The sequence below is a fragment of the Mustela erminea genome, chromosome 2, assembly GCF_009829155.1.
Source record: "Mustela erminea isolate mMusErm1 chromosome 2, mMusErm1.Pri, whole genome shotgun sequence".
Taxonomy (NCBI): domain Eukaryota; kingdom Metazoa; phylum Chordata; class Mammalia; order Carnivora; family Mustelidae; genus Mustela; species Mustela erminea.
This window is the reverse complement of record NC_045615.1, coordinates 1970887-1996851: the sequence shown is the minus strand read 5'-3', so window position 1 is coordinate 1996851 and position 25965 is coordinate 1970887. Positions and strand designations below refer to the sequence as shown.

At 53.7% G+C, this 25965-nt stretch overlaps 1 protein-coding gene across 2 annotated transcripts in view; it reads left to right on the top strand.

The window, feature by feature from the left end:
* GFRA2 (GDNF family receptor alpha 2) overlaps positions 1–25672 on the top strand; it is an 86139-nt gene extending 60467 nt beyond the window's left edge. Inside the window, exons 5-9 of one of the 2 annotated variants that reach the window (XM_032332077.1) lie at positions 10234–10343; positions 10882–11022; positions 12883–13055; positions 22254–22307; positions 23190–25672. In XM_032332077.1, the coding sequence (XP_032187968.1) occupies positions 10234–10343; positions 10882–11022; positions 12883–13055; positions 22254–22307; positions 23190–23312 (601 nt within the window). In that variant the 3' untranslated portion in view covers positions 23313–25672. The remainder of the gene's footprint in view (positions 1–10233; positions 10344–10881; positions 11023–12882; positions 13056–22253; positions 22308–23189) is intronic. The other variant, XM_032332076.1, reaches the window with a different exon arrangement.
* Positions 25673–25965: the final 293 nt, after the last annotated feature.

The following is a 25965-nucleotide window of genomic DNA, read 5'->3' as shown; positions in this document are numbered from 1 at the left end:
ACTTTCTCAGAAACTACCAGACCTTTTCTATGCATTAGGGTGCTCACAGAGGGGTGAGTACTTAGGCAAGATCGTACCCCTTGTAATTTGCAGAGTTGGGGTTTGAAGGTGATTTTGCTCTTAAATGCTGTTCTGTCTCTTCCGTTGCTCTGAAGTTTAGGCTAAGCATCTACCTCTAGATTTTTCTTGTATGTTAGGTTTCAGGGAATGTTATTTGATGTAAGAATCTATCTGAATCTCTGTAACAATATGCCATGGAATAATAAGGTTTGGATGGATTGCAAAGGCCAAGGAACACATTCTGTGGAGGTTGAAGGGAGGGGAAGTGCTGAGAATAACAAAGCCGAGGAGGGATCTAGGTCTTTGAGTAGGAGGTCCTCATCATCAGGAAGGGGAAGAAAATGTCGGAACTGCTAGAACCAAGAGCAGAGGAAGTAAGCTAGTGGGACTTCGGGGTCAGCGTCTCAGGACTAATTCCTAGAAGGTTAGGAAAGTTAGGTCTTCCTAACCCTAGGAAGACCATGTGAATGGCCGGCCACTGAGACCTGGGACCTTGCCCAGTGCTTGGCCCTGCAGGATCACCCGCTACCGCCAACTGGAGGGTGGTGGATCTGGAGCTCTGGAGCAAGAGGGAGGAGGACTGTGGTGGGGAGAAAGAGAGAGAGGGAGGAAACCTAACCTCATACCACCAACAAGAACCATATCAGCATTCAGAGAAAGTTGAAAGAAATCTTTCCGCTGGCTGGCTACCTAGCTCAAGGCTAACCACACTCTTAACACAATAATAAGTCAATCCTCACTGAATAATTAAATAGAGAGCCTTCATAAGTATTGACTTAATGTGACAGCAAGTCTATAGTGACTCGGGCTTTGCTTATGTAAACACAATCTCTTGTTCAGCTTACTTAGCAGTTCAATGAAATAGAACAGTCCTTCAATTAAAATCAAATGATGCATATGTTTAATTCTTTTCTCTTCTTACTGGGTAATAATAGGTTTGGAACCTAGGTGAAGGGATGGGGGGAAAAATGGAGAAAAGGATATCTGGCCATCTGCTTGTGTTTTCAGAGGACATGAAGGAGTATATCCAGTGGTGGTCTTGGGAAGACGGATATGGTCTTGGCTTCCATCTCTGGACCCTAGGTGGGAGACCCATCCAGACCCTCCCAATCCTCTCCCAAAGCAGGCTTGGGTTGGCTATTGTGGTTGTCACTGCTGTCTCTTGATGGTGGCGTTGGTCTAGCTGATTGCTTCTGGTCAGTTGGAGGTACAGCGGCTCCTACCACAGCACTCACCAGGCCATTTCTTATGGATACTCTCAGGGTTCACCTGGAGGGGAGAAGAGGGTGCTGTGGGATCTCCAGGCTGGATGGCAAGGGGGTCCAAGGAGCAAGGTGGCATGCCTCTGATTTCCTTGGGTGACACCTGAGTTCTGTGGCTTCAGAAGGCTGGGAGAAGGGGAGGGGGTGGTAGGTTGGGAAAAAGATGGAGGGTGATGGGGTGGGCTGCATGATGGAAGGGAAAACCTATTGGCTTCGGAGCTGAGATTTGAAGCTCAGTCTTCCGGCCTTGCTGCTGCGATAGTAACTGAGTTAATTAACCTCTCTAGGTCTTTGTTTCCTTATCTGTGAAGCGGAGGTAATAATGCCAGCTTCAGAGAATTGTTGTCAGGGTAAAATGTGGGGATGTTAGTAGAAGTACTTTGTGTGACACTGTACAAATACAGGGGGTGCTTGTTAATAGATCAGAGATGTTACGTGCCTGGGCCTGAAGGCAGAGGGCTCCTGCCTGCCGCACCATGTCGCACGCTTGGGAGTGGATTGTGGGTCTTCTGATTTCAACAGCGGCGGCAGCAAGCTACGTGCCAGGCACCATCCAGGTCCTTACGTACATTTGCTCGCTGGACATCTCGTTCAATCTTTGCCATGGCCATATGAGGTAAATACTATCATTACCTCAATTTTCCAGCGAAGAGATGGAGGTTTAATGATCTACTCAAGGTTACACAGCTAGTGAGTGGCTAAAGCCAAGCCTCAAACCCAGTCGGGAGGCGAGATGTCAGAAATTGGACCTTAGGGCCGAGTGTGCTTCTGGCTGGGGTGGAGAGGGGCGAGGGCTGTTGCAGAATTCAGGACCTCCTGTGGTGGGGAGAGCCAACATTTCTACTTGTGGCAACCTGCACTGGGGTCATGTTCGTGTCCAGAAGGGCCTGCTCTGCATTTCCCAGCCTGGCACCAGCTTCTGTCTCAGACCTGTAAGCTCCTAGTGTTGGAGATGCCCCGGAGTGAGGAGCTGGTTCTCTGAGGTGGTAGGTTTTCTCTGTCAGCCTCTTTGTCTTGGGACAGAGGGTCAGTTAAATTTGCTAATGCTCCTGGAACCAGTAATACTTTCTCTAAATGAAGGCTTAGAAACATCATTGTTTATAATAACTCAGGATTCCTGAGGCCTCACTCAATTAAACTTGAAGAAATAATTACAATCTTAAGCAACTTTATTAAAAGAACGTAAGGAGCAGTGTCTTCTATTAGCATCTTTGGAATTTGCTTCTGGATCTCATTAGTTTGTATATTTACCATTTCCCCCCTGTTTTTGCAACCAGGGTGAGCAGACGGTATTGTCTCCTGATTTTTAATCCCTGCACGTGATTTCATGTTTGAATTTTCATATGTTGGCACAATCTACATCCTTGTCATTTTTAATAGCAATGCAGCTTTCTGTGGCTGATCCGTCTGAGCCATTCCCCTCTAGTGAAGCTGGGGAAAGGATCCAAGGCCAGGTCCATTTTCCTTCGTGAATTTTATTAGCATCTGTTTTCCAAAGCTCTCGCTAAGGTGCTCCTGAAAGCCTGGGCCTTTCATATGGGTTAGCCAGACCCTTTGTGGGTTTGGTTTTTGATCTCTGTCCTTTTCAGTGTATGCCTTTTTGGTTGCTTTTAACTTGGACAGAGAAGAGCATATAAAACCAGAGAGTAAAGCTAAACATTAGTTTAAAGCTAAACATTAGTCAAGAATATTTCTGTGGTAAGAGACAGAGCCCCAACTAGCTTAAGAAAATTACAAAGGAATTTATTGGCTTCCAGTGAAGTATAGAAAGGGTGGGAGTATATGCCAGCACTCAGCTACACAGGGGCCTGTCTCCATCTCTCCTTGCCTTGTTTCTGCTTCTCTCTGCGGGTTAGCTGGATGTTTATTCTTATTGTGACCGTGAGGCTAGAACTGTGGGCCCAATTTTTCTGGGCTCACATCAATGGTGTCTCATAACAGGAGAGAAAAGAATGTTCTTCCTTGCTGGCTCCATTAGGAAAACCTCAGGGAAGAACCCTGTTGAGCCTCGCTTGTGTTACCTCCTTATCCCTAAACCACTAGTCAGGGTGGCTGGGGACAGCCTGGGTCACGTGTCCACCTTTGGCCCAGGATGATAGAGTGCCATGGTTGACAGCTTTTACTAGAACTACCCGGCTGGAGGAAGAAGTCCCTTCCCTCAGTCCACCCCCTATCTGCTATTCTGGGCAGATAGATAAATATTCACTGCACACTCGAAGAATAAACAGAAGGGAAGGAAGCCACGTTGGGACTTGAGTTCATGAAATCAGTGGTGGCAGTGTCCTGGGAAGGACGGAGGATCAGGTTGTCCATGGTGAGCCCCGGAGGTGTCAGAAAGCAGCCACGTGAGTGAAATCCATTTTCCCCTTTCTCAGTGTCACATAACATTGAACCCACTTAGGCAAGCCCTGCACTGCTGGAGGGGACCTCAGAAAGCCATTCCAGAGCACTTGGGTCTATTAAAGTCATTTTCTCTGCATTCCCATAAATTGTCTATGAGGCCTATCATTAGTAATTTGCACTTCTTGGGAGCCCCTTTTCCCCTCCATGAAATATTCAAGTGTCCTATTCGTTAGCATGAGGCAGGGCTGGTGGCTGCCTCTGGAATCATCATCCGCAGCGGTGGCTTGTGACAGCAGAGCCGGAGGGAAGACTGTGTCCTTGTTAGCAGGTGCCTGGTCTTGGTGTGCGGGCTGGCGGGCATATAGCTGTGTGGCCTGTGTGTCAGAGCTGCCGTGGCCTTGCTGGGGAATACATGTACTCTGCGGGAATGTTTCGAAAATGAATTGAGGGAACAGTGTCTGGCACATAATAGGTTCTCAATAAATATTAGCTTCCTTTTCTCCTTCTCCACTTCTATAGAAGACCAAGAGAAACCCACTGGTTTTCATGGCAACAGCATAACAGGTATAATCTGATAAATGGGAATTTTGGGCAGCTGACAAGCACTTCAGACCAAAAAGCCATGTACTGGCCAGCATTGGAATGCTTTGGGATTCTGTGGAGTGATTCACCTTTTATTGTGTTAGGGTAGATAGGTTTGAGAAACCATATATGTTTGGGAAGGTATTTATACTTTGGATCAAGGGCACTACAGGTGTCTGTACTTTCTCTTGGCTAAGAGCAAAGTACAGAGAAGAGTATATCCAAGTTTAAGTGTATGTCTGTGTAGGGATTGATGTGTGTGTGTGTGTGTGTGTGTGTCTGTATGTGTGTACACAAGCATTCTTTGCCTTGTCACCAAGAGCCTTCTCAGGTCATGGTCTGAAGCGTTACTTTCTTCCTTGACTAGGTCATAAAGTGGGGATATTTATTTTTTTATTTACTTGCTTACTTATTTTTTTTAAAGATTTTTTAAAGAATTTTTTTTTTTTTTAAATTTGAGAGAATGAGAGTGAGTAGGAGAATGGGGAGAGGGGCAGAGGTTAGAGGCAGACTCCCCATTGAGCAGGGATTCCCATGTGGGGCTCCATCCCGGGCCTCTGGGATCGTGACCTGAGTGGAAGGCAGACGCTTCACCAACAGAGCCACGCAGGCGCCCCGAAGGTGGGGATATTTACAGCTGAGACAAGGAGTGAGATCTGAAGGGACCCCAGAAGTCCCGCTCTGCAGCCTGTGCCGATGGCCAGCCACATCCCCAAATGTCAGCTTGCCCTAGATTCATCAGCAGGACTGGTGAAAGCACGGGTGGCTGTATGTCTGGGCTGCGCCTGGAGAATCTGCATTTCTACCAAGTTCCCAGTGGTTGCTGATGCTGTTGTTTGGTAGACCACACTCTGAGAACCAGTCCCCTGCAGGGAGTCGACCCCACTGCTCCGGTCTGGGTGATTTCCACTTGCGTGGGTTAATCTTTGCGTATCCGGCCTTGCCTCTTTTTCCCTCTGTGGGAACACATCTGCCTGTCAAATAGGGTTGCCAGAGCTAACAAATAAAAATTCAGGCCTTGCATTCCAGATGAACGATGAAAAACCGCTTAGTGTTACTATTAGTTGTGTTCGGCTTAACATTAGTATGTCCCAGATACTGTCTGCGAAAGACTTACACTAAAACATTCATTGTTTACCTGAACTTCAAATTAAACGGACATCCTGTATTTAATCTGGCAACTGTTTCATCAGGCTGCGGGTCAAGTGTCTCTCCATGCTTCTCCTGCCGCTTGCCGGTGATTGAATATGCTATAGCTGCTGCTGTGACCAGCCCACGGAGGGTCTGTGTTTTTCGGACAGAGCCACCTGCTGCCCCCCAGCTCATTTGGCCGTCTTCACTTGGTCTTGCTGGGAGGGACTTGGCTGGTGTTCATATTGGTTCTCTTGCTGGCTCTCTGGGCTTTTCTTTGTCTCTCTCTTTCTCTCGTGCTTCCTTTTATGTCATCCTTCTTAAGGGGATTCTTAAAGGTAGAAGTTTGCCGGGTGTTGGGGGTAGGCCAAGGACAAAGTCTGTTCCTAGCCAAGAGAGCAGAGTCCAGAGAGCTCACCTCATGGTGTCTGCAGGGAAATGCGGCAGCAGGCCCGAGGATGGGGCAGGGAGCCCCAACTGGCTGGCGGTGTGTTAGGAAGAGGATAACATTTGCCTTGGAGAACACACCTCCCGGGGCTGGTTCGCATGGGGCTCGGAACCTGCGTGTTGCTGGCTTGAAGGAAATTGACACGCCTTGGTCTCTGATGCTGACAGAGGGAGCCGCTGCCATGGACTTCAGCCTGCCTTGAGGGGCAGACAGAGTTGGAGCAATCAGAGGCCTTCTGGAGACTTGGACGCGCCATCCTCCTAATGGGCCCCATTTGGCCCTCTCTCTTGCCAAGGCCACTTTGACTCTGGGAACGGAGAAATGGGGGAACAGAAGGCCTAGCCACGGCCCTTCCCTTTACCTGCCCCTCTGCTGGCTGTGGGGTCTGGGCCTTTTTCCTCTCTTCCATGAGCTCTGCACGGAGCCCGTAAGCCTGCTTACAGGAAGTTGGCCATGGCCTTCAAGGGGTCTGGTGAAGGAGTTTTGTGCATGTTGTCTGGCTTCGGGGGCCTGTGTTCCTCTTCCTGTGTCCTCAGAGTGATGTGGAATGTAGCGGTGGGTAGGGAGGCCGTCATGCACCTGGGGCCAGCAGGGTGACTCCCCTGACCCTCGTGGTGAGGGACAGGGGAGGGGCCATCTCTCCCGGGTTGCCTTTTATGGAAGGCAGACCCACCTCAGCAGGCTGAACAGATATTTCTTCTTCTCCCAGACACAGGAAACGCTGTTCCTTGTTTTCACTTGCTGGTGCTTGACAGGCACAGTGCTGGGGACAAGATGTCTGGTTAGAGAAGGAAGATAATGTGATGCCTCCTCTAAGTGCCCCAGCTGTCCAGTGTAGCCCTGTGAGGGAGATAGGCAGGCACAGCTCACCCAGTTAGATAACTGAGGACACTGTGCTCAGAGACATGACAGGGCTGCCCAAGGTCACACAGCCATGAGTGAGAGAGAACGGCCACGGGCAGATGCTCTCTCCTCTCCTGGCAGCTGGATCTGTCTTTTCCCCACCCACTTGGGGCTCCTTTACCTTCCAGTCCCTGGCTTCCCTTTCTTTCGTCTCTTCTCTTCGTAGACAAGTCACATTCTCCTTTCTCATGCTTGGTGCCTTCTCCAGCTTCTGGGGCCTCGTGACATTCTGAGAGGCTTTGTGGATGGTGGGGTCAGGCAAGGTCCTCGAGCCTCCCGGTGCCCGTGAGTGGGAAACTCACCTTGCAGAAGGGAAGGAGGCCATGTGTGCCCATGTGGAGTGGAGCTGCCTGGGAGACTCCCCTTAGGTCTCCTGGGGTGGGCAGTACGCCTCTCATCAAGTCCTGGGTCCTGGCCTGGTGGCCATTCTGTCCTGACTGCAGGGGCTGGGTTTTCCTTTCTGATGTTGCACTGACCCACAGACCCTTCCCATCCGTAGTCTGTCAGCCAAATGGCAGGGGCTCAGTTGTGTGTTTAGAGGAAGGATGAAGAAATCGGTGAAGTCTGCCACTCTGGGGATGTATGTTCCCAGGAAGGGCTTCCTGGGGAAGGGCTGCTGGGGGTCCTTGGGGAGGCACTGAGACGGAGTCAGGCTTAGCATGAACAAGTGGCATAGCAATGCACTCCTGTATTTGGGCTAAGAGTTGACCTGCATTCCTCTTTGGTAAAGAAGAGATGGAAACTAGGGCTTTGCTTGTTATCTAGCTTTCTTGCTCACACCATGCAGGGGCTCCATCCTGGCTTTATTTTTTTGCCTGCCCCCCTGGCAGAGCTCCTTACCTTGGGCCTGACTATGTGCTCTTGGCTCCTTCTGGAGGGAGGCACTTGGCCAAAGTGAGCAGTGATGTCCCTAGAGGGGCTTTAGGAGTTTCTCAGGGCCACTGTCACAAAGTCCCACAGGCGGGGAGGGTTAAAAGAGAAATTTAATCTCTCACAGTTCTGGGGGCCAGTAGTCTCAAATTGAGGAGCTGGCAGGGCCCTGCTCCCTCGAAAGGCTCAAGGACAGACTCTGCTCTGGCCGGTCTCTTCACTGCTGGTGTTGCCTGTGGTCCTTGCCTTCCGGGGCCTGTAGGTGCGTCCCTCCAGTCTCTGCCTCCATCCTCACATGCGTTCTCACTATGTCTGTGTCCCTTCCGCCTTCTTATAAAGACAGCTGTCGTTGGCTTGAGGCCCACTCTTAACCACTGTGCCCTCACCTCAGTCACGCCTGCAGGGAGCTCACTCCGAAGTAAGGTCCCTTCGCGGGTGCTGGGAGTCAGGACTCGCCTCAGCCCACAGCATGTACCTCCAAATCCCCTCCACCCAGTAAAGTCCCTGCCCCCATCCCCAGGTCTCTGGGAGACTGGGGTGTGGGCAGAAGCCGTCCCGCTCACACGGTCAGAGCACCTTTGCACACCTGCAGGGCACACAGTAGGACACGCTGCTCCTGCTGCTCCAGATCAAGTCTTACTCTGCAGAACCTGAAGCCTTGGTTAGAGACGCTGCTTCTCCCTATTTTGGGGCTGGGTGTTGAGGAATAGAGAGTGTGTTCCTGGGTGGGAGCAAGAGGGAGGACACCTGCAGATTTCCCTTTCTCCGGGATGCAGAATGTTGTCTGTGCAAGGACCCGTCAAGGGCTTTCTGCGCAGGAGCTGTGATCTCAGGTAATAGCTTCTCTGAGCCTCAGCTTCCAACTCCATAACGTGGGGCAGTAACCGCAGTCGTGCGTCCCGTCTTGGAGTTCAGGTCTCAGTGCGGGTGAGGATTGAATGATAAACGGATGAGTGCGAAGTATCCTTCTGTCAGTCATTTTTTTATGGTGGGAAATTACACATTACATAAAGCCGACCGTTTTATCCATTTTTGAGTGTGCAGCTTCCTGGCGTTAAGGATATTACAACGTTGTGCAAACAGCAGCAGCGTCCCTCTGCCTCCGGAGCTTTCTCACCTGCCCAGACAGTGAAAACATGTTTTATGAAGAGCACTTTCTATTCACTGGATAACTAAGGAGCCTGAGTGCCAGAGAAGGAAGGGTTTGCCTGAGTCCCCGTGAGTTAGGGGCATAGCTGAAGCGAGAACCTGGGGCCCTGGCCAGTGAGTGTGTTGCTTGTCTTCCGTGTCTTACACCTCTGTGGGCTGCAGGATCTGGGGATGTCTGAGCATCCCTGGGTTGAATTCCTCTGGGGAGCTTTCTCTCCCCCAAACTGCACCCCCCCTGGACAAACTGGAATGTGTCCCATGATGAGACACATCCAGCTGTCTGCTCTGAGGGAGTTGCTCTCAACCTCTTGTCTCTGTCTACCCACTCCTTTCTCAGATGGGACAGGGCTCCAGTGGAGGATCAGGGTGGCCAAATTTGGGGCACCCTTTGGGATGGCTTCATGAGGTATTGCGTGGAGAGAGTGGGGGCAGGGCATCAAGGGCTGTGTTCTGTCCCTTCCTGTAGCTACCATAGCCTTCTCATGGAGCACGTATTTGTTGGGGTCCTACTGTGTACCCACTGGGAAAATACGAGTGAACAAGACCTTATTCCTTCCTGTTTAGAGCTGCTACAAGGCACAAATGATACGATACAGGAGGAACCCATGGCAAAGGGCACTCACCTATAGGAAGTGATGACAGGAGGTGGGATGGCCACCCCCAGCCTAGGCTGACGGGAGCCAGGGTGCTGGGGAAGGTTAGACTTGGGTGTCCTGGGCTCTGTGGGACCTTGCACATCAGGTGCTGGAGACATACCTGGGCCAGAGAGCATCTGCTTTCAGGTGGATCAGGGTCAAGGAGGGAGGTGCCCAGGTAGTTATGAAGTAGTATTACAGGTGCCAACAGAGGGGAAGGGTGACAGTGGGTTATGCCACCACGGGAAGGAAGGGCTAATTCTGCCCTTGTGGGACAGAGAAGCAGGAGGAGAGCCAGCAGGGGAGGCTTTGCTCTGACCCAATTCAGAAGAGGCCAGTCAAGAAAGCCCATGGGTATCTCAACCCTAGGGAAACTCTTCTTTTCACCTGCCTGGGGGCTGGCTCCTATGACCCTCGGACACATCCTGTGAGGGAGCAAGGCAGGGATGACTGTGTGCGTTTTGCAGGCAGGAGGAGTGATGTGTTGAAGGCCTAGAACAAAGTCACCTGGGAGTGTGGCCAAGCAGAGAGCAAGCCCACTTTCCTGCCTTGGTCCCGGACATTCTTGGTAATCCCACTCCGGGTTCTGACTGTGTTCCTCTGACTGAAAGATCCATTAGGAGCCTGCCATGCCTCAGCTGTGTCCCTGGCTCTCCAGGACGTCCTGCCATCAAGGAGCTCCCAGCCTGAAGCCCCCAGCGGTTTGTGTCCCCCTCCATGTTTGTCCTCTCCATCTTCCTAGCTTCCTCCTGCCCTGGGGACCTGCAGGGAGGAGCTGCTTTGCCGCAGAAAAGGTGGGAAGGCAGCCAGACTAAACCGTTCTCTCTGTTGGGTCTTCTCCTGACACCAGGTCCCGGCTGGCAGACTTCCACGCCAATTGTCGTGCCTCCTACCAGACGCTTACCAGCTGCCCTGCCGACAATTACCAGGCGTGTCTGGGCTCCTACGCTGGCATGATTGGTAAGCCTTCCCCGCACACCTGGGCTCGTTGGGGCTCCTGGCTGCCTGTCCCCCATGGGCAGGGGGCCCGGCTCAGGGCCAGAGGGTGGACAGCCTGAGCTTGCGCTTCTCTGCTGTGGGAAACCAGGCCAGCCCTTTAGTGTGGGGCAGGGAAGTCCTGGGGGTCTTATAAGGCGTTTGAAATGAGGAAGTAACATATATTGCATGGCTCAGACATTCCAGGTACTGCACTGAGTGGTATACGCAGATTGTCTTACTTTTATTCTCACAACAGGGCTTACTAGGGAGGGGTTAGTGTCCCCATTCTACGGATGGGGAAACTGAGGCTTAAAGAGGTCAAGTAACTTGCGAAGGTTCACCTGGCTAATAAATGTGGTCCCTCGGATCTAAACCCAGGATGAGAGCCTTAGTCTCTCTCGTTCTAGAATGCTCGCTCTGCTTGCTGGAGAAGGTAGCTCTCTGTTGTGTCTGGGGCCTGGGTCCCAAAGAGAAGGCTCACTGTTCCTCTCTCCTTTGCCTTCCCTTTCTCCCTGCCCAGGGTTTGATATGACACCCAACTACGTGGACTCCAGCCCCACAGGCATCGTGGTGTCCCCCTGGTGCAGTTGTCGTGGGAGTGGGAACATGGAGGAGGAGTGTGAGAAGTTCCTCAGGGACTTCACTGAGAACCCGTGCCTCCGTAAGTCCTCCCAGTCCTTCCCTGTGGCCCTGACGTCCCAGAGGGGCCCCGTGTATGGCTGCCTTAGCCCTCCCCTTCTTTCTTCACTGGGGTGCTCAGTGCTGGGGCTTCCCCAGCAACCTGTAGAGACCTTGGGTTTTGTGCTCTTGGAGACTCGTCCTCCTGAATGGTCAGTAGGCCAGCCTCAGTTTAGCAGTGGAAGCCTTGAACCTGTGTCAAGTCAAGGTCAAAAGTTTCTGGTCTGTTTTCTTGACAGCTTCAGCCAGGTTTCTTTTCAGCATCTGTCACTTGTCCCTTTAAGGATCCACTCCCCTTTAGAATTGGTGACTTTTCTTTTCAAGTCATCAGACTGCTATTCAAAAGGCTAGAGAGGGAGGTTAGCCACAAGTCCTGCCTGCTTGGATTTGCTTAGCCTGACAGCCTTGCCTTCTGTGCACTTGAAAATCCCCGCCCTCCCTTCCTCTGTCCTTCCTTCCTTCCATCTGTCCATCCTTCCTTTCTTTATACCACTGGGGATTCAAAGAGATGAGTCACAGTGCCTGTCATTGAGAAGCTCGCAGTCTCACGGAGGCACACCATCAGGGGGTCACTGCGATCACAGGACGGGGTGAATGACGCTAGGGTGGAGGAGGTTTGCGCCGGGCTCTTCAGGAGCTCTCCAGACCGTGGAAGCTTCTCAGAGTCTGGCCCATTGAGGGACAGTGGGCATCTGTCCGCTTATGAGGCAGGGGCATGCTGGTCCACCTTAGGCAGAAGTGGTTATAGGACCTGCAGACCCCTTAGTCTTGCTAGAGAGCGTGAGGATGCCTGGAGTTGCCTGGGTAGGGAGGGGGAGTCCTTCTCAGGAAGGGCCTTGCAGTCCTGACGATGTTAGGGTCTGGTGGTCCTGCCGGTGGCAGAGGTGGTGGTGCAGGCCACTGAAGGGGTGTCAGAAGGTAGCATTGTTCCAGACTCACATTGCAGAAGTCCCTCTGCCTGGTCCTGGTGCGGGGCATGTGGTGGGGATGTTGATCTGACAGGGGGCCCATTGCAAGTGTGCTCAGAGGGCGGAGATGCTGCTCGCAGAGGACGGCGTGATTGAGCTGGAACAGTGGTGGGGAGGAGGGGGAGAGGGAGTGGATGGATATTTAGGAGGTGGGCTTCCCTAGTGCAAGGGGGCAGTTAGGGAGGCATAGTGGGGGACCTGGGTGGGAGAGTTGACCCCTCAAAGGCCCAGAAAGCCGTGATGCAACAGGAGGGAGTGATGACTAGTTGGGGTGTGGACGTGATGACCTTGAGGTGTGTGTAGAACTTGGAGGTGGAGGTGTCTGTAGGCACTTCGTTCGAGGGTCAAGTCTTGGGGACAGGTTTGTCCGAGAGGGCCCACCAGTCCTCAGTACACTGGTGATAATGGTGTGGGAGTGGGGGAGGCCACCCCGGGAGGAAGACTGAGTCTGGGGCTCCTGGAATGCCAGCAGTGGGACCCAGAACCATCTGAGGTAGTAAAGGAGCCAGGAGAACCTGTACTGGGGGGGGGGCTTCTGGGGATGGGGGGATTGGTGTAGGGGAGTGGTGCCCCGGACAAGCTGGCACTCGCCGCCCCAGGCCTGGCCTGCTGCCTCCGTCTAGGCTCCCCACATCCATTTCCCCTGTTCCCTTCCTCTTCTACATTTCTTTCTCTTGTGGTTTCTTGTCTTTTCCTCTTGCTGTTTTCTTCTCTACATGGGACATGTCAGTAGTGTCTGAATACGAGCTCTGGACAAGGTAAGTTTGATCAAGCCACAGCCTGTGCCTGGCTCTGGGTTGCTCTAGAGAAGGCAGCATTGGGATTTGAGCAGCAGCCCCCATTCCTTTGCGCCTACCTGCTCTCTCCCCCGACAGGGAATGCCATCCAGGCCTTTGGCAATGGCACAGATGTGAACCTGTCCCCCAAGAACCCCCCATTCCAGGCCACACAGGCCCCTCGGGTGGAGAAAGCACCTTCTTTGCCAGATGACCTCAGTGACAGCACCAGCCTGGGGACCAGCGTCATCACCACCTGCACATCTGTCCAGGTGAGGGGGTACAGCTCTGTAGCCGGGGGCAGGCTGAGGGCCTAGAGAAGCACCACAACACCAGAGGCGGGGGTGAGACGTTAGTGAACCGGGGACCGGGGCCCGGGGCCCGGGCGCATGAGTTCCTTCCTCTGGATTGGGACCCAAGAGGCAGGGTGGAACTGTTGGGGCTAGTTTTTTGTGCATACGTTCCCTGGGCATTCACTTTACAAGTGCGAAGCACCTGTCCTATCAGAGGATTGTGCTAGATGCCCTGGGGCTCAGAGAGATGTAAGGGTTACCGTTCCAAGCCATCTGCTACTGACCAGGTATTGTGCTAGCGCGTTCTCTACCTCTTTCGTTGCCTTTTCGCACAGCGAGGTGTTGGGCTTCTTGTTTTACACACGGGAAATGGCCCAGGAGGGTTAGGTAGCACACCCAAGGTCACACAGCTGGTTAGTGGTAGAATAAGATTTCAGACTTACGTCAGACTCCAGAACCCTTGATGTTCGTTTGCTTGTCCATATGTCCGTCCATCGATCCGCCTAGCATGTGTTATGTACACGTTGTGAACAGGACTAATGGGAGAGGCAAGGGAGGCATTAATGAATGAAAAGGACACAGTCCTGGCTTTTGTGGCCCTTATAGTCTCGTCAGGGGTCGAACAAATCAGTGAGCATTGGGCATGGACTGTGGTCAGTGCCACACAGGGGACACAGGTGGCACTGTGGGGGCATGTCATAGGCTCCCCACTCAGCCGTTCTCCTGGCTGCTGTCTGCTCTCAGGCCTGCATGCCAGTGGCTGCAGTGGATTCTTTGCTTAGGAGGTTGGTTCCAGTCAGAACACACACACTCACACATATATCACTTATGCTTACACAACACACACACATACATACTCATGGACACTCACACAACACACCCACACACACACTCTCTCTCTCTCTCTCTCACACACACACACACACATTCTCAGACACTTAACTTGCATATACACGTTCTCTCCCACATACTCATACACACACATATGCTTTCTCTCTCTCTTTCTCTCTCTCTCTCTTTCACACACACACACACACACACACACACACACACACCCCCCCCACTAGGGCAGGGTGTACAAGAGGACCTTGTGTAGAGTATCAGGGCAGAGGAAGGACATCAGTGAGCTTGAGGGTGGTGGGGTATATAGTGGGGGAGTTGGGTCCCAAGTTGCCCTTCCTTACAAAGGAGCAGTCCTGCCTGGCGAGGCGGGTCTGGAGGACAGGTGTATAGACGTGGGACCGTAGCTGACAGTGTCATACTGTGAACTTGAAATGTGCTAAGAGAGCAAACCTCAGGTGTCCTCACCACAAAAAGGGAAAGAGAAGGCAAATGGTAAAGATGTGAAGTGATGGTTATGTTGATTGGCTTGTGGCAAATATTTCCCAATATGTGTATATGTATCTTTCCCAGTATGTGTATACGGTCATCAGGTTGTACACTTTAAATATATACAGTTTTTGTTAGTCAATCATAACCTCAGTAAAGCTGGAAACCCCCCAGTGCCAGGATGAGGACTTGATCAGGACGTGGCCCTGTGGAAGGCGTTCCGGTGCCCTGGGACCTGTTGAACCGTGGGAGCAGATGAGGGTGCCTGTCCTCGTTGGGAAGCCCAACCCGCTTCCCTCCTGGTGGGTTCCTCTGTGCTGTAACAGCTGACCTTCAAATACCTACGTGTGGGACTCAGCCTGGACCCTTCCGTGCCCTGCGGCCGTCCATGAGGTCACCCCTCTGGATCTGGGCTAAGGGGTTCATGTCACCCTTGGGCAGCTCCTAATTACACTAGCCATGCTCGAGTGGCTACTGGCGGGGGCTCGGGGGCCTGCCCCAGAAGTCCTAACTCAATTTCATGCTAGAATGGAGGCGAGCAGATCCCTGGTCAGGGCTGGGCCCCCTGTCACATGACCAGACACCACCCTTGCCCGTGACACCCATGTCCGTCGGGGCACTGTCAGCCTTCCCGAGCCCCACGGGGCCGGCTTGCACAGGGAGATGCTGACTCAGCAGATGGCTGCTGACCTTTCCCAGGATGTTTGCTGTGACTCACCGTAGGTATGGAGGAGCTCAAGGCCTGTTAGGTGTTAAGGATGTTGGGGGTCGGGGGGCTGGGCAGGGGAAGCTGACTGGTGGGGGGGCTCCCCAGCCCTGGTCCCTGTAACCGCCCACTCACAGTCCAGTGACTAAGTCACTGTGGGCAAGACAGCAGAGAATGGGGGTTCCAGGAGGAAAGGAAGAGATGCAGACCCTCGGGGTGGGGTGGGGGATACTAACCATCACGCCTGGTTCCTTCTCATGGAGCCTGAAGGAGGAGGGCCCTGTTTCTGCTTTTACCAGTCTTCAGTGAGCACCTACTGCTGTGGGCCAGATGCTGGGAGGGCAGAGTGAATAACCCCCTCCCTGCCCTCCTTCCCGCCGGAGGCTGGTGTGGGTGGTTTTCCCGTCCCCCGCTCATGCCCTTTCCCTCAGCTCTCCTGGCTTGGAAGGACTCCATGGTGGCCTTTGTGGGGCCTTTGAGGATGACAGCCACCCATAGCTACAGAAGGGGGGTCCCTGTGTGAGGGCGGCAGAGGCAGAGGCCAGGGTGTGTGGCACACACCCCGTGGAGAGGGAGAGGCAAGGTCACTTTACCTGTTTCCGTCTTCCTTCCCATCAATAGGCGCAGGCCCTTGGGGAAGCCTTAGGGACCCCCTTCACTGACAGAGATGGCAGCTAGTTGGGGACCCACATAAGTGATTGGACGTTAGGACCAGAGGGCCTTCTGAGATCTCCTTCTCAAACCCCAAAGGATGGCAACTGGGGGAGGACAGTGACTTGTCCAGAGCCCCCCACCTGCAGCTCCTGGACAGTGTCCCCTGGCTGTATTGTGTGGGCTCCGCCTCCAGATCGGCTACCCAGAGGACTTTCCCATGGTGTGGAGCGGGGTCCACAGCCCAAAGAGCTCTTGTCCATGTCAGGGTGCCACTGAGCAAAAACATGGGTGGCCACAGAAGAGCCAGGAGCTAGGAGGCCCCCAACTTGGCCCTGTGTCTGCGCGTCCTGGATGCTATTTTGAGTCCTATTCTCATATGCTTCCCCTCCTGGCTGTGGCCCCATTCCAGGCAGCCCTGCCATCCTAGAACTCTCTAGAACTTGGAGAAAGCATGGCAGGATCCACAAAATGGTTCCTCCCTGTCCCTTCTGGCCTTGCCTCTCTATGTGTGCTTCCACACACCCCTGTACGAGTTCCCTCCTTGATCTGAAGCCGAGCCGGCCTGTCCCCTGGGGTCAGCCTGAGGACTGTGGTGAGCAAGATGCTGGCCCGTGCACTTGCCAGTCCCTTGCAGCGAAATGCCTACTTCGATTCACCTTTTGGGGTGTTCCCCCGACTCTGCTCCTGCCTTGCCTCCCTTGAGCCCCCCTTATGATGTGTTCTGCTCCCTCTCCCGGGTACGCGTCCCTGAGGGACAGAGGCTGCCTCTCACCTTCTCCGTTGCCCTGCGTACCCCAGCGCTCAGTGCATGGTGCTGAGCAGGTACTTCAAAGAGGCTGAGGGAAAGAACCCAGCATCCCCAGTTCATTGGGCTTAGTGGAACTTCCTGCTCTCCATTCTAGAACAGGCTCTGTGTGCTTTCCTGCTTGCAGGCCACTCTGTCTAGCTAACCTCCTCATGGCGGCTGTCTGTGTGCCTGCCATGAGGGTAGGGAGGTAAAGCAGTCTTTTTGTGGAGGACCTGTGAAGAGTGTCCAGAAGGCTCTTCTGTCACATGATGGGGCCTGGACCAGGGTGGTGCTGTGCGGATGGAGGAGGCGGGGAGATTGGCCACCGGCTCTGGCTTTCTCTGCTCACGGTTTGTTTCTAGTGTCCTTGGTGTTCCCTGTGGTTTTCTCTGGGCCAGTGTGCAGGGACCCACGAGATCCCCTGGAGTCTCATCTTTTCTGGGGCTGCAGGGCCCTGACAACAAAATCTCCTCTGATCTTTTTGTTTCTTCCAGCCAGTTTTTGCTCTTACCCTTGGTACTTCCCATCACATGTGGGGGCGTTAGAAATGTATTTGGAGGGGGTGACCCAAGCCCCCTCTACACACTTACAAGGGCCTCAGCAGCCTGCAGATGCTTTTGTCTCCTCATGCTGTCAGGATGGACCTCTCAGCCAGTGCCCAGCTCCGCGGGCATCAGAGTGGGAGGACTGAGAGGTCTGGCCGTGGTCTGAGAGCTCCGATGTGCAAATACAACTCATTTCCGAGCTTTGAAAGACTTGAATGCATTCCTGCTTTTCTTCCCTTGCTCTGACTCCCTTAGGGTCATTTATTTATTTGTCCGTCAGGACCTTTATTCACTTATTCAACATGGATCCTCACTGCGTGTTACTCTGATCCAGGCTCCGAGGCTGCCCAGCTCAGTGGGCCAGGGCCTTGGTTCCACACTGTAGGATGGGTACAAGGCCTGCTCAGATAATTGGGGGAGGAGGCCATCGGCACATCAGGGAGGCTGATGATGGGACGTGGGATCCGGAGGAGGGAGGGCTGCTCTGGACTGGGAGTGGATGCAGAGGACTCACAGGCTGAGTTCACCCCGCTGCTAGGCCTGGAAGAGCAGGGAGGGCTGAGTGTGTTGGAGTGGAGTTGGGGTGGAGTGTGAGGGCGTTCAGGCGGAGGGGCATGTGGGAGCAAGGGCACATGGTCCGCATAGCGCAGGATGGGGCCAGTAGGGAATCTGGCCTGTTACCTGTTGGATAAATTAAGCTTTATTGGCACACAGCCACACCCCATTATTTACACATTATCCATGTCCTACGGGCAGAGCTGCCTAAAATACTCATGAACTGGGCCCTTTGCAGAAAATGTTTGATTGCCCCCTGGTCTGGAAGAACCACAGGCCCTGGTTTGGGGGAGAATACCAGGTACTTAGATGGGAAGGATGGGTGGGAAGACAATCTGATGATCAAGCTGCAGTGGGGAGTGTGGAGGGGGCTCTGAGGGCCTTTGACTGGGGAGTGTGGTGGTGGGAGGATGAGCTCTGTGGTCTGAGACCTCCACCTGGGACCAAGGTAGACATTGGTTGGTAAGGGGGAGACACCTGTGGACCTGTCTGATTTTTGTCAGCATTGATAGTCATAGGCAAGATGGTAGGGCTAGATGGGGGGAGGGCGTGAGGAGAGGAGGGGAAGAGGCGTGAGTTACCAGCTGGGCCTATCAAAGGGGAGGTGGCCAAAGACACTGAGATCTGGGGCCGGGGCCAGGAACAGAAGCAGAAGACGCAGTGTTCCTATGGATGCAACACTGGACTTGGTCCCCGACACCTAGGCCAGGTTGGCAGGGCCCTGGGACTGCCAGACCCAGCTTTGGAAGTGGGGACAGAGGTGGGCAGGGAGAAAGAGAAAGACAGTAATTTCTTTTAGCTGCCTGGGAAAAACCCCTCTGGGAGAAATTTCTAGAAGGATCAGCTTTGCCTTTGATGCCATTCTCCCTCTGTGTCTGAGCCCCTACCCCCACTCTAGTCCCCCAGTGCTACCTGCTGCTCTCATGCTCTGAAGGCAACCCACGCTATAGCCAAGGGCACAAAGGCTCTGCCCCCTGCCGTCCTTGCAGCCCTTTGGGACACAGTAGCCCCACAGCCCTTGAGCTGGCCTTGAGGAGAGAAAAGGCTCAGAGATGGAGCAGGGGCAGGGCAGGGGTTGAAGCAACTCACCTCTGTTCCCCTAAACTTGTTCCATAGGAGTCCAGGAAAACTGGATGAGTGGGTGTCACAGGCAGCCTGGGTGGAGCCCAGCCTTAGAGGGCAGCCTATAGCCTGGCAGATTCGGGGAGGGAGCAGCCTCTCCTGCTCCCCTTTCCAGAGCTGGACCTGAGGTGACTTGTGTGGATGTTTATTTCTTTCACTAGGGCGTGAGCAGCGCTGTGAGTCATTCATCTTTGGAACCCCTTGTGGGAGCCGTGGGGGAAAGTTAATGATGGGTGAGAGAGGCAGTGGATCTGAGCCACCGGTCATTTGGCCATTATGTAGAGGAACCTTCTCTCTGCACCTTGCCCACAGGCTGCTTTCAGAGGTCAGCTGGTGGGCAAACCCCCACATGGCTCTGTGTGGCCAGGGCTGGGTGAGGGTCTCAGGGTGGCTCCTGGGGAGATTGCTGCAGCCTTCAGCGTCTGCTCTGTGTCTGCTGGAAGTCAGGTGCTCCTGGCCAGCCCCTGTGTTTTGCTTCTCCGGCTGTCAGGTAGGGCAGGGGTAGCCCCGGGCTCCAGCTGGCCCTGGCTCTCACCTCCTGGCCCCATCCTGGGCCGGGTCTGCCTTCCTGAGGCCCTGCCTTAGGACGCAGAACCAAGCTTGGCTCAGCCTTATGCCTTATGGCATTAAGGAGCCCTTATACCGGTGTGGGGTCTTACTGGGCTGTGTGCCCTGTCTCGTGTAATTGTCACCGTGGGTCAGCGAGGTGCTTTGGTCTTGCCCTATTTTATAGATGGCGAAATTGATGTCACAGGAGATGAAGTGACTTGCCTGGGTCACCGGATGAACACAACTTGAGTCTGGGGCTCTGGCCTCTCAGGCTCTTCCTTCCTCGGATCCGGGAGTGGTCCTGTGGGGATGGACACCAAGGATTAGGGCCCTTTGGCTTAACAGGGAAAGGCTGGATGGGTCTGTGAGGACAAAAGTCTGTGAGCCAGATCTCCGAGCACCTGAAGGAAGTACTTGAGGACAGCAGGCGGAAGCCCCGGATGTCACCCTCACGTTCAGTACACGTTCAGTTCAGTGTGTGGCCGGCGGGCCCGGAGCCTGCTGGACTGACTTGTCCTTGATTCAGAAGGACTTAAGTCCATGCTGTGGATGATGGATGCCCAGTGAGTAATGGGGAGCAGGCCTAGGGGTCCTAGCCCTGGTCTTCATGGAAGCCAGTCCTCTCACACCAAAGTCCTTGTGGCTCCTGCCAGGGGCCCCCCTGGGGTTGAATTGCCTGGGGGCTGGCCCGGGGAGCTGTGCCCCTTTCTCCTGTTAATGCAGGTATGAGGAGAGGATGGAAACATTTCCTGGGCAGCTTCCTCTCCTCCTCTGTTACCTCCTTCTCCTCTGCGGCACCCTCCCTTCCTCTCCATTCACTGCCTCCGTTATCCCGTCTGCTTCTTCCACCTGCTCCTCCCTGTCCCCCCCTCCCCCGCCCCCTTCCCTGCTGTCTGTGCTCCTTGGCTCCTTCGCTGCTGCTACTCTCTTCCTCTCTCCCTGACTTCTTTTCTCCTGCTCCTCCCCCACTCCGTTTTCCTCAAATATTTAGGCCCAGCCCCCTCTCCTCTCTGCTTTTAAGAGGAGCCTGTGGAGTCCACTCATTCTGAGGGGAAGCCCAGCCATAGGCCCACGGCTGGCTGCAGGTTGTCATTCAGATCTCACCCTCTCCCCTTGGGCTGAGCCTGTGCTGTCCCCATGCTCCTTTGTTTGCCGGGTCACCTGGGGTGCTGCCCTCCAGAGCCAGTGGGGTCCGCACCTGTGCCAAGGACCCTGAGAGCTGGCGTCCCATTGCAGAAGCCTCAGAGGTCACTTAGTTCACTTGTTTTCTCAAACCTTATTATTTATTTATTTATTTTTTGAAGCAGTATTTTTTAAGATCGGTTTTGCATGTAACTCCAATGCATAACACCAAAACAGAGTTAGTTTGGTTGACGTGGGGGTGAGGACGTGGATTCTGACTGACTGATTCTACACAGGTTGCATAGTGAGGGACACTGGGGGAGGGGACGCACTGGGAGAGGACTTGTGCTGGAGGGGACAGAGGCCTGCCAGACCAATGAACCAGTGACAGCAGGAAAGACCATGGGATGGTGGGGGGCGGGGCGGGGGTGGCTGGGCCATGTGGCACAAAATGCCACAGGTGCTGCAAGTTGCTCAAGGCTGGTGCCCGAGGGCAGATTGCTGAAGAGGAGGCCAGTTGGATGGAAGACTATGGTGACAGCACAGCCCCTAGGCAGGATGGACAGGCTCTGTCCCTCAGTGGCCTCCCACCGCCCTGGCTGGAGCTCCACTTGGTGGGGGTGGTAGAATCCAGTCCTTGGGTTCCGAAGAGCCCCACAAATGTAGGGGGCTTGGCCGGGCTAGATCTTGACAGCTGAAGTCACTGACACTGTAGTCTTGAATGAGATCTTCCTGGGTCAGGTCCCCGGTTCCTTTCCTTTCCTGCTCATCGTCACCGTGCTCACATCTCCACTGTTGGTAGAGACTTTGATTTTGGCTGGCCTCTGTGTGACAGCTGGGGTCCTGTTTAGCTGACCAGATGCCCTGGGTGGTAGATTGCCTGTGATGTTTAAGGGATTATTGATACTTCTGGCCAAGAGCAGCAATTTAGGAATAATTTCTTGGGCTTCCCAGTGCTTTTGGTGGCCAGAGCTTCTCGGCAAGGGCCTTGGGAACCAAGTCGTTCGAAGCCAGGGTAGAAACACCATGTCCCCCAGCTGGTTCCCATGGATCATTATGATGATGGTAACAAAGGACGGTTACTCCTGCACACTCTCTGGTCCTGCATCCAAGCGGTTATGCCAGGAGCAGAGAATCCTGGAATCATCAGCAAGCCAGCCTTCCTTTCTCATTCCTTGCCTTGGCTGCTGAGCTCCCCCGGGCCACACATCTGTTTAGAGTGGCATGGCCAATACCTGGCCCTGTGGCCCATGTCTTCCTCACCTGCACCAGTGGCAGACATCATTAATCAATTACAACTCTGTTTCCCACAAGCCCAGACAAGGGCTCATGATCTTCTTGGAGCTGGCACTTGGATCCCTGTTCTGCTCTATGACATTCATTCGTTGATTCATCCTTTCATGCATCTAGGAGAGCATTCACTGAGCTGGGGTGATGAGCCAGGCACTGCCCAATGCAAGGAAAAGAAGCCGTGGTCCCTGCCTCATCAAAGAGCTCTGAGTATAGTTGACAGACATGCAAATGGTTTATTAATACCTAATGCCTTAAGTTGGGGAGCAGAGTTAGGAATCTCTTCTCCAAGAGCCCAGGGGAGACAGGACCTAAGTGTTGATGGTGTGAAAAAAGGCATAAGGGTCTTTTTGCTGCTTGGGATTCAGCTGGTATCTCCTCACACACCCTGAGCTTAATGATGCCAATGGTGGAAGGCAAAGCCATATGTTATTTGGTCTCGTTCAAGTCCTGGGACTAAGCTCAGCCAGAGAGCCAGCTCTGGTGGTCTGTCCTTACTAGTGCCTTCTCTTCCACAGGAACAGGGGCTGAAGGCCAATAACTCCAAAGAGTTAAGCATGTGCTTCACAGAGGTGAGTGAGGGGCAGAGTGGGGGATGGGCACGGGGGCCAGAAGCGGGTGGGATGTTTCCCAGGTGAGTCTCAGACTCACTTGCATTGGCCGGGCTAGTTGAGCTCTTGGTCTAGGCTGGGGTGGGCACTCACTGCTGGGGGTGCAGGCAGGGCTGCAGCCGGGGCCCTTGGCCATCTCCTTGGGTGAGACACAAGCAGCTGCTCTGAGCAGAGGCCCTCTCAAGCCCTCCTGGCTCTTTAGGACAATTGTCTGCATCTGCTCTCTGCTGGTTTTAGTGATATTGAAGAGCTAGAGAGGTAAGGAAGCTTCAGCTTCTAGAGGAGGGGAAAGCTCAGACAGAGATGGGCAGGGAAGCTTCATGAAGAAGAGGGATTCAAAGAAATTTAGGATCAGGAAGAACAGAGCTTCCCCACCTATCCCTTCCCCTTTCCCCTCTCCACTCCCCTCTCCTCCCCTCCCCCCGGCCCTCCTACTCCCCTCTCCTCCCCTCCTTCCTCTCTCCTCCATTCCCTCTCCTCTCCTCTCCAGGGTGCTTGTGGACCTTGGGAACTTCTTGAGATCTTAGTACTATACCCCCTCCTCTCTGGTTCATAGACCTCTGCTTCACTTGGCAGCATCATCCCATTTTCCTGGGGACTGCTGGCACTGCTGCCCTGGCTCCCAGAGCCCAGGGTCAGGTCAGCTCCGTGGAAGCCCGGCTCCATCTCCAGGGGAGCACAAAGCAGGGCCTCTGGGTGGACCCGGGAGAGCAGGGGATCGAGGACTCTACTTCTTGAGTCCTTTTCTTTGCCTGACCCCAGACCTGCTGACTCATTTGGTTTTCTGTCCTCTGTTGTGTCTTTGCTTCTGTCCCCCCACCCCTCCCATGTGCCTGACTGTAGCTCACGACCAATATCATCCCAGGGAGTAACAAGGTGATCAAACCTAACTCAGGCCCCTGCAGAGCCACACCGTCGGCTGCCTTGACTGCTGTCTCCTTCCTGATGCTGAAGCTGGCCTTGTAGGCTCTGGGAATCAAGTCGGGAGATTTCTGGAAACTACACAGATGAGAACACCCACCAGGCAAAATGGAAACACACACAGACACACATACACACCTTGCAAAAAAATGTTTTCCCCCACCTTGTCTCTGAACCTGTCTCCTCCCAGGTTTCTTCTCTGGAGAAGTTTTTCTAAACCAAACAGACAAGCAGGTGGGCAGCCTGAGAGCTGGCCCAGAGGTCCCTTGGCAGGGGAAACCCAGCGCTGAGAAAGGGCGTGGGGGTCTAGAAACGCGCTTCACTTTCTCCTGGTGTTTTCCTCTCTGGATCCTGCTGATGTAAGAGACCAAGACGACACCCCTGCAGCCCAAGGGACTCGTGGCTGTGCTGATACAAACTGGGAGCAGGGTGGCGGCCCTTCTCCAGCTACCCACTCCGGGGACCTGCGGGGGGCCTGGCAGAGGGTGTTGGGGGGTGGGGCAGTGAAGCTGGCCACTGGGGGTCCCACCGGGTCCCTTGGTACCCCCACCGGGCTTCGAGGATGGAGTTGATTTCACCCTCTCTGTCTGCGGGGTGAGTGGATCTGCATCTGACCTGGGAACCCCCAGCAAGGCCTGGGGAGGGCGTGGCACTGGGCTCCCCGATGTGACCTGGAGGGGGGTGGCCAGGGCCAAGCTCCGGGGGGCTTGGGAACTCAGCCCTCCTGGGACATCTCCTGGGGCAGAGGGAGTAGAGCTTGGGCACTAGCTCAAGGCTGCTGCTTCCTCCTTGGTGGCAGGTATTTTGAAATCAAAGAGAAATGATCCTTTGTTGGCTCTTTTGGTTTCTTGTGGGTCCATTTGGTGGGTTTCTCCCTCCTCCCCCACCCTGGGGAGAGGGGGCCCTGAGAGGGGCAGAGAAGAGCACGGTGGGACGCCTGTCCGCCCCATGCTCCGGCGGCTGCAGCTCTCTCCTCCTCTCGGCTCCCTCTCTCTCTTTTCCACGTTCTCTCCTCATTTCCCAGACGAACGCCAACTCTGTGTACATAACACGCCTCCTTTCTCAACATATATGTATATACACATCCATATACATATATTGTGTGGTTTCCCCTTTTTTTCCTTTTTTTAAGAAGCAAAACTATAGAAATAATACCCAACAGATGAACGAAAATGTATTATTGTAAAGTTTATTTTTTTTAATAATGTTGTCTATAATGAGGGAAAAAAAAAGAAGATCGACTCCCCGTGTCTCTGCCCCCGTCGGGCTGACTGGGCTGTGGAGGGGGTTCCTGATCCGGATTCATACTTAACCAAGGCTCCAATAAATATACTAGGAAGCAGTTTGCCTTCTGCCTCACTCTGGGCGTGCCTTCTCCCCCTGTTTTGTTCTTAGCCCAGTGCCACCCCTTGGCCACTTACCTGGGCCCTTGGCGGGCCTTGGGGAGGGTGTGTGCATGTCTGTGCATGTGCACACATGTCTCCATCTGTCCTGTGTCTTTGGTGTGGGTGGTGGAGCTCCTTTAGGAGACAGTTTTCCACTTGGTGGATCTTGGCATCCTGGCCAGGCTGAGCCTGCTGGGCCCTTCTTCACCCGTCCTCTCCTGCTCCCTTTACCAGTCAGTGCCAATGTGCTTTGGCCCTAGCCTTGAAGAGAAAGAAAGCAGTGGGGAGGATGGAGGGCCGGGGGCAACTTGACCTTGATGCCCTGAGTCTGTTTGGGTTTTAAGGCTGCCTGGGTGGTCCTATTAAGTGGTCCTGTTGGTGGTATCTTTCCACTGGGACTCCTTGCTTATGAAGGGTATGTGACTGTGAAGTCAGGGATCCGGTCTTCTGGGTCAGCCACCGCTGGCCTTACTCTGGGTCGAGGTGGCCGTGAAGTTTACTTGGGAATCCATGTTCTTTGTGAAGAGCGACGCCTGGTTAACTTAAAAAGCTTTGTGGGGAGAAGGCTCACAGAATCAGTGGAGAGGGGGGGACCGGGGGAGTCTAGGGCAGGAACCAAAGGACATCTGGAGGGACAGAAGGCATGATCTGTGGGGTCAGCATGCTGCTGCCTCTGGGATGAAGGATCACCAAGTGTCGCCCAACTGGCTGCACTGGGGCCTTGTGCCCACCTCCTGCCGCACTTTGGTGGGAGAGGAGAATATGTCATGTCTGGCATTCCTAGTGTGATACAAGCTCTTGGCTTGCATAACGAAGGAGAGGAAATCTCCCGAAATGAAACGGAGGTGCCGTCAGGAAGGAGGAACGGTTGTGGGGCAGCTTTACTCTGCCTGAAAACCTCTCCCTTTCCAGGTATCACATAGCTGGAATTTTACTATTAAATACTCATTCCTGTGGTTGGGATGATTCCTGTTCTCCGTGATCCTCTCAAAATATGTAAATAAAACTGGGAAGAGCAAAAATGCTACTACCTTAACGGTAAGTAGGTTAATGGTCGCAATGAATCTCAGTTAACATTTAGACATTTGGACCTAGACATTGAGATTGGGTTTGGGGGACAGTTCAGTGAAGGGAAGCAGGAACAGAATCAGGGGAAAAATGGCGGGGGCTTCAGAGATAGAGCTGAGATCATTTTAGGGTTATTCTGGGGAGAGTCAGCTACATGAAGTGTAGGCTCACTGTGCCTTTACTCCAATCAGCATGGTCTGTACAGTGTGCTTTCTTTGTCACTGTTCCTGGGGGATTCTGGGTCT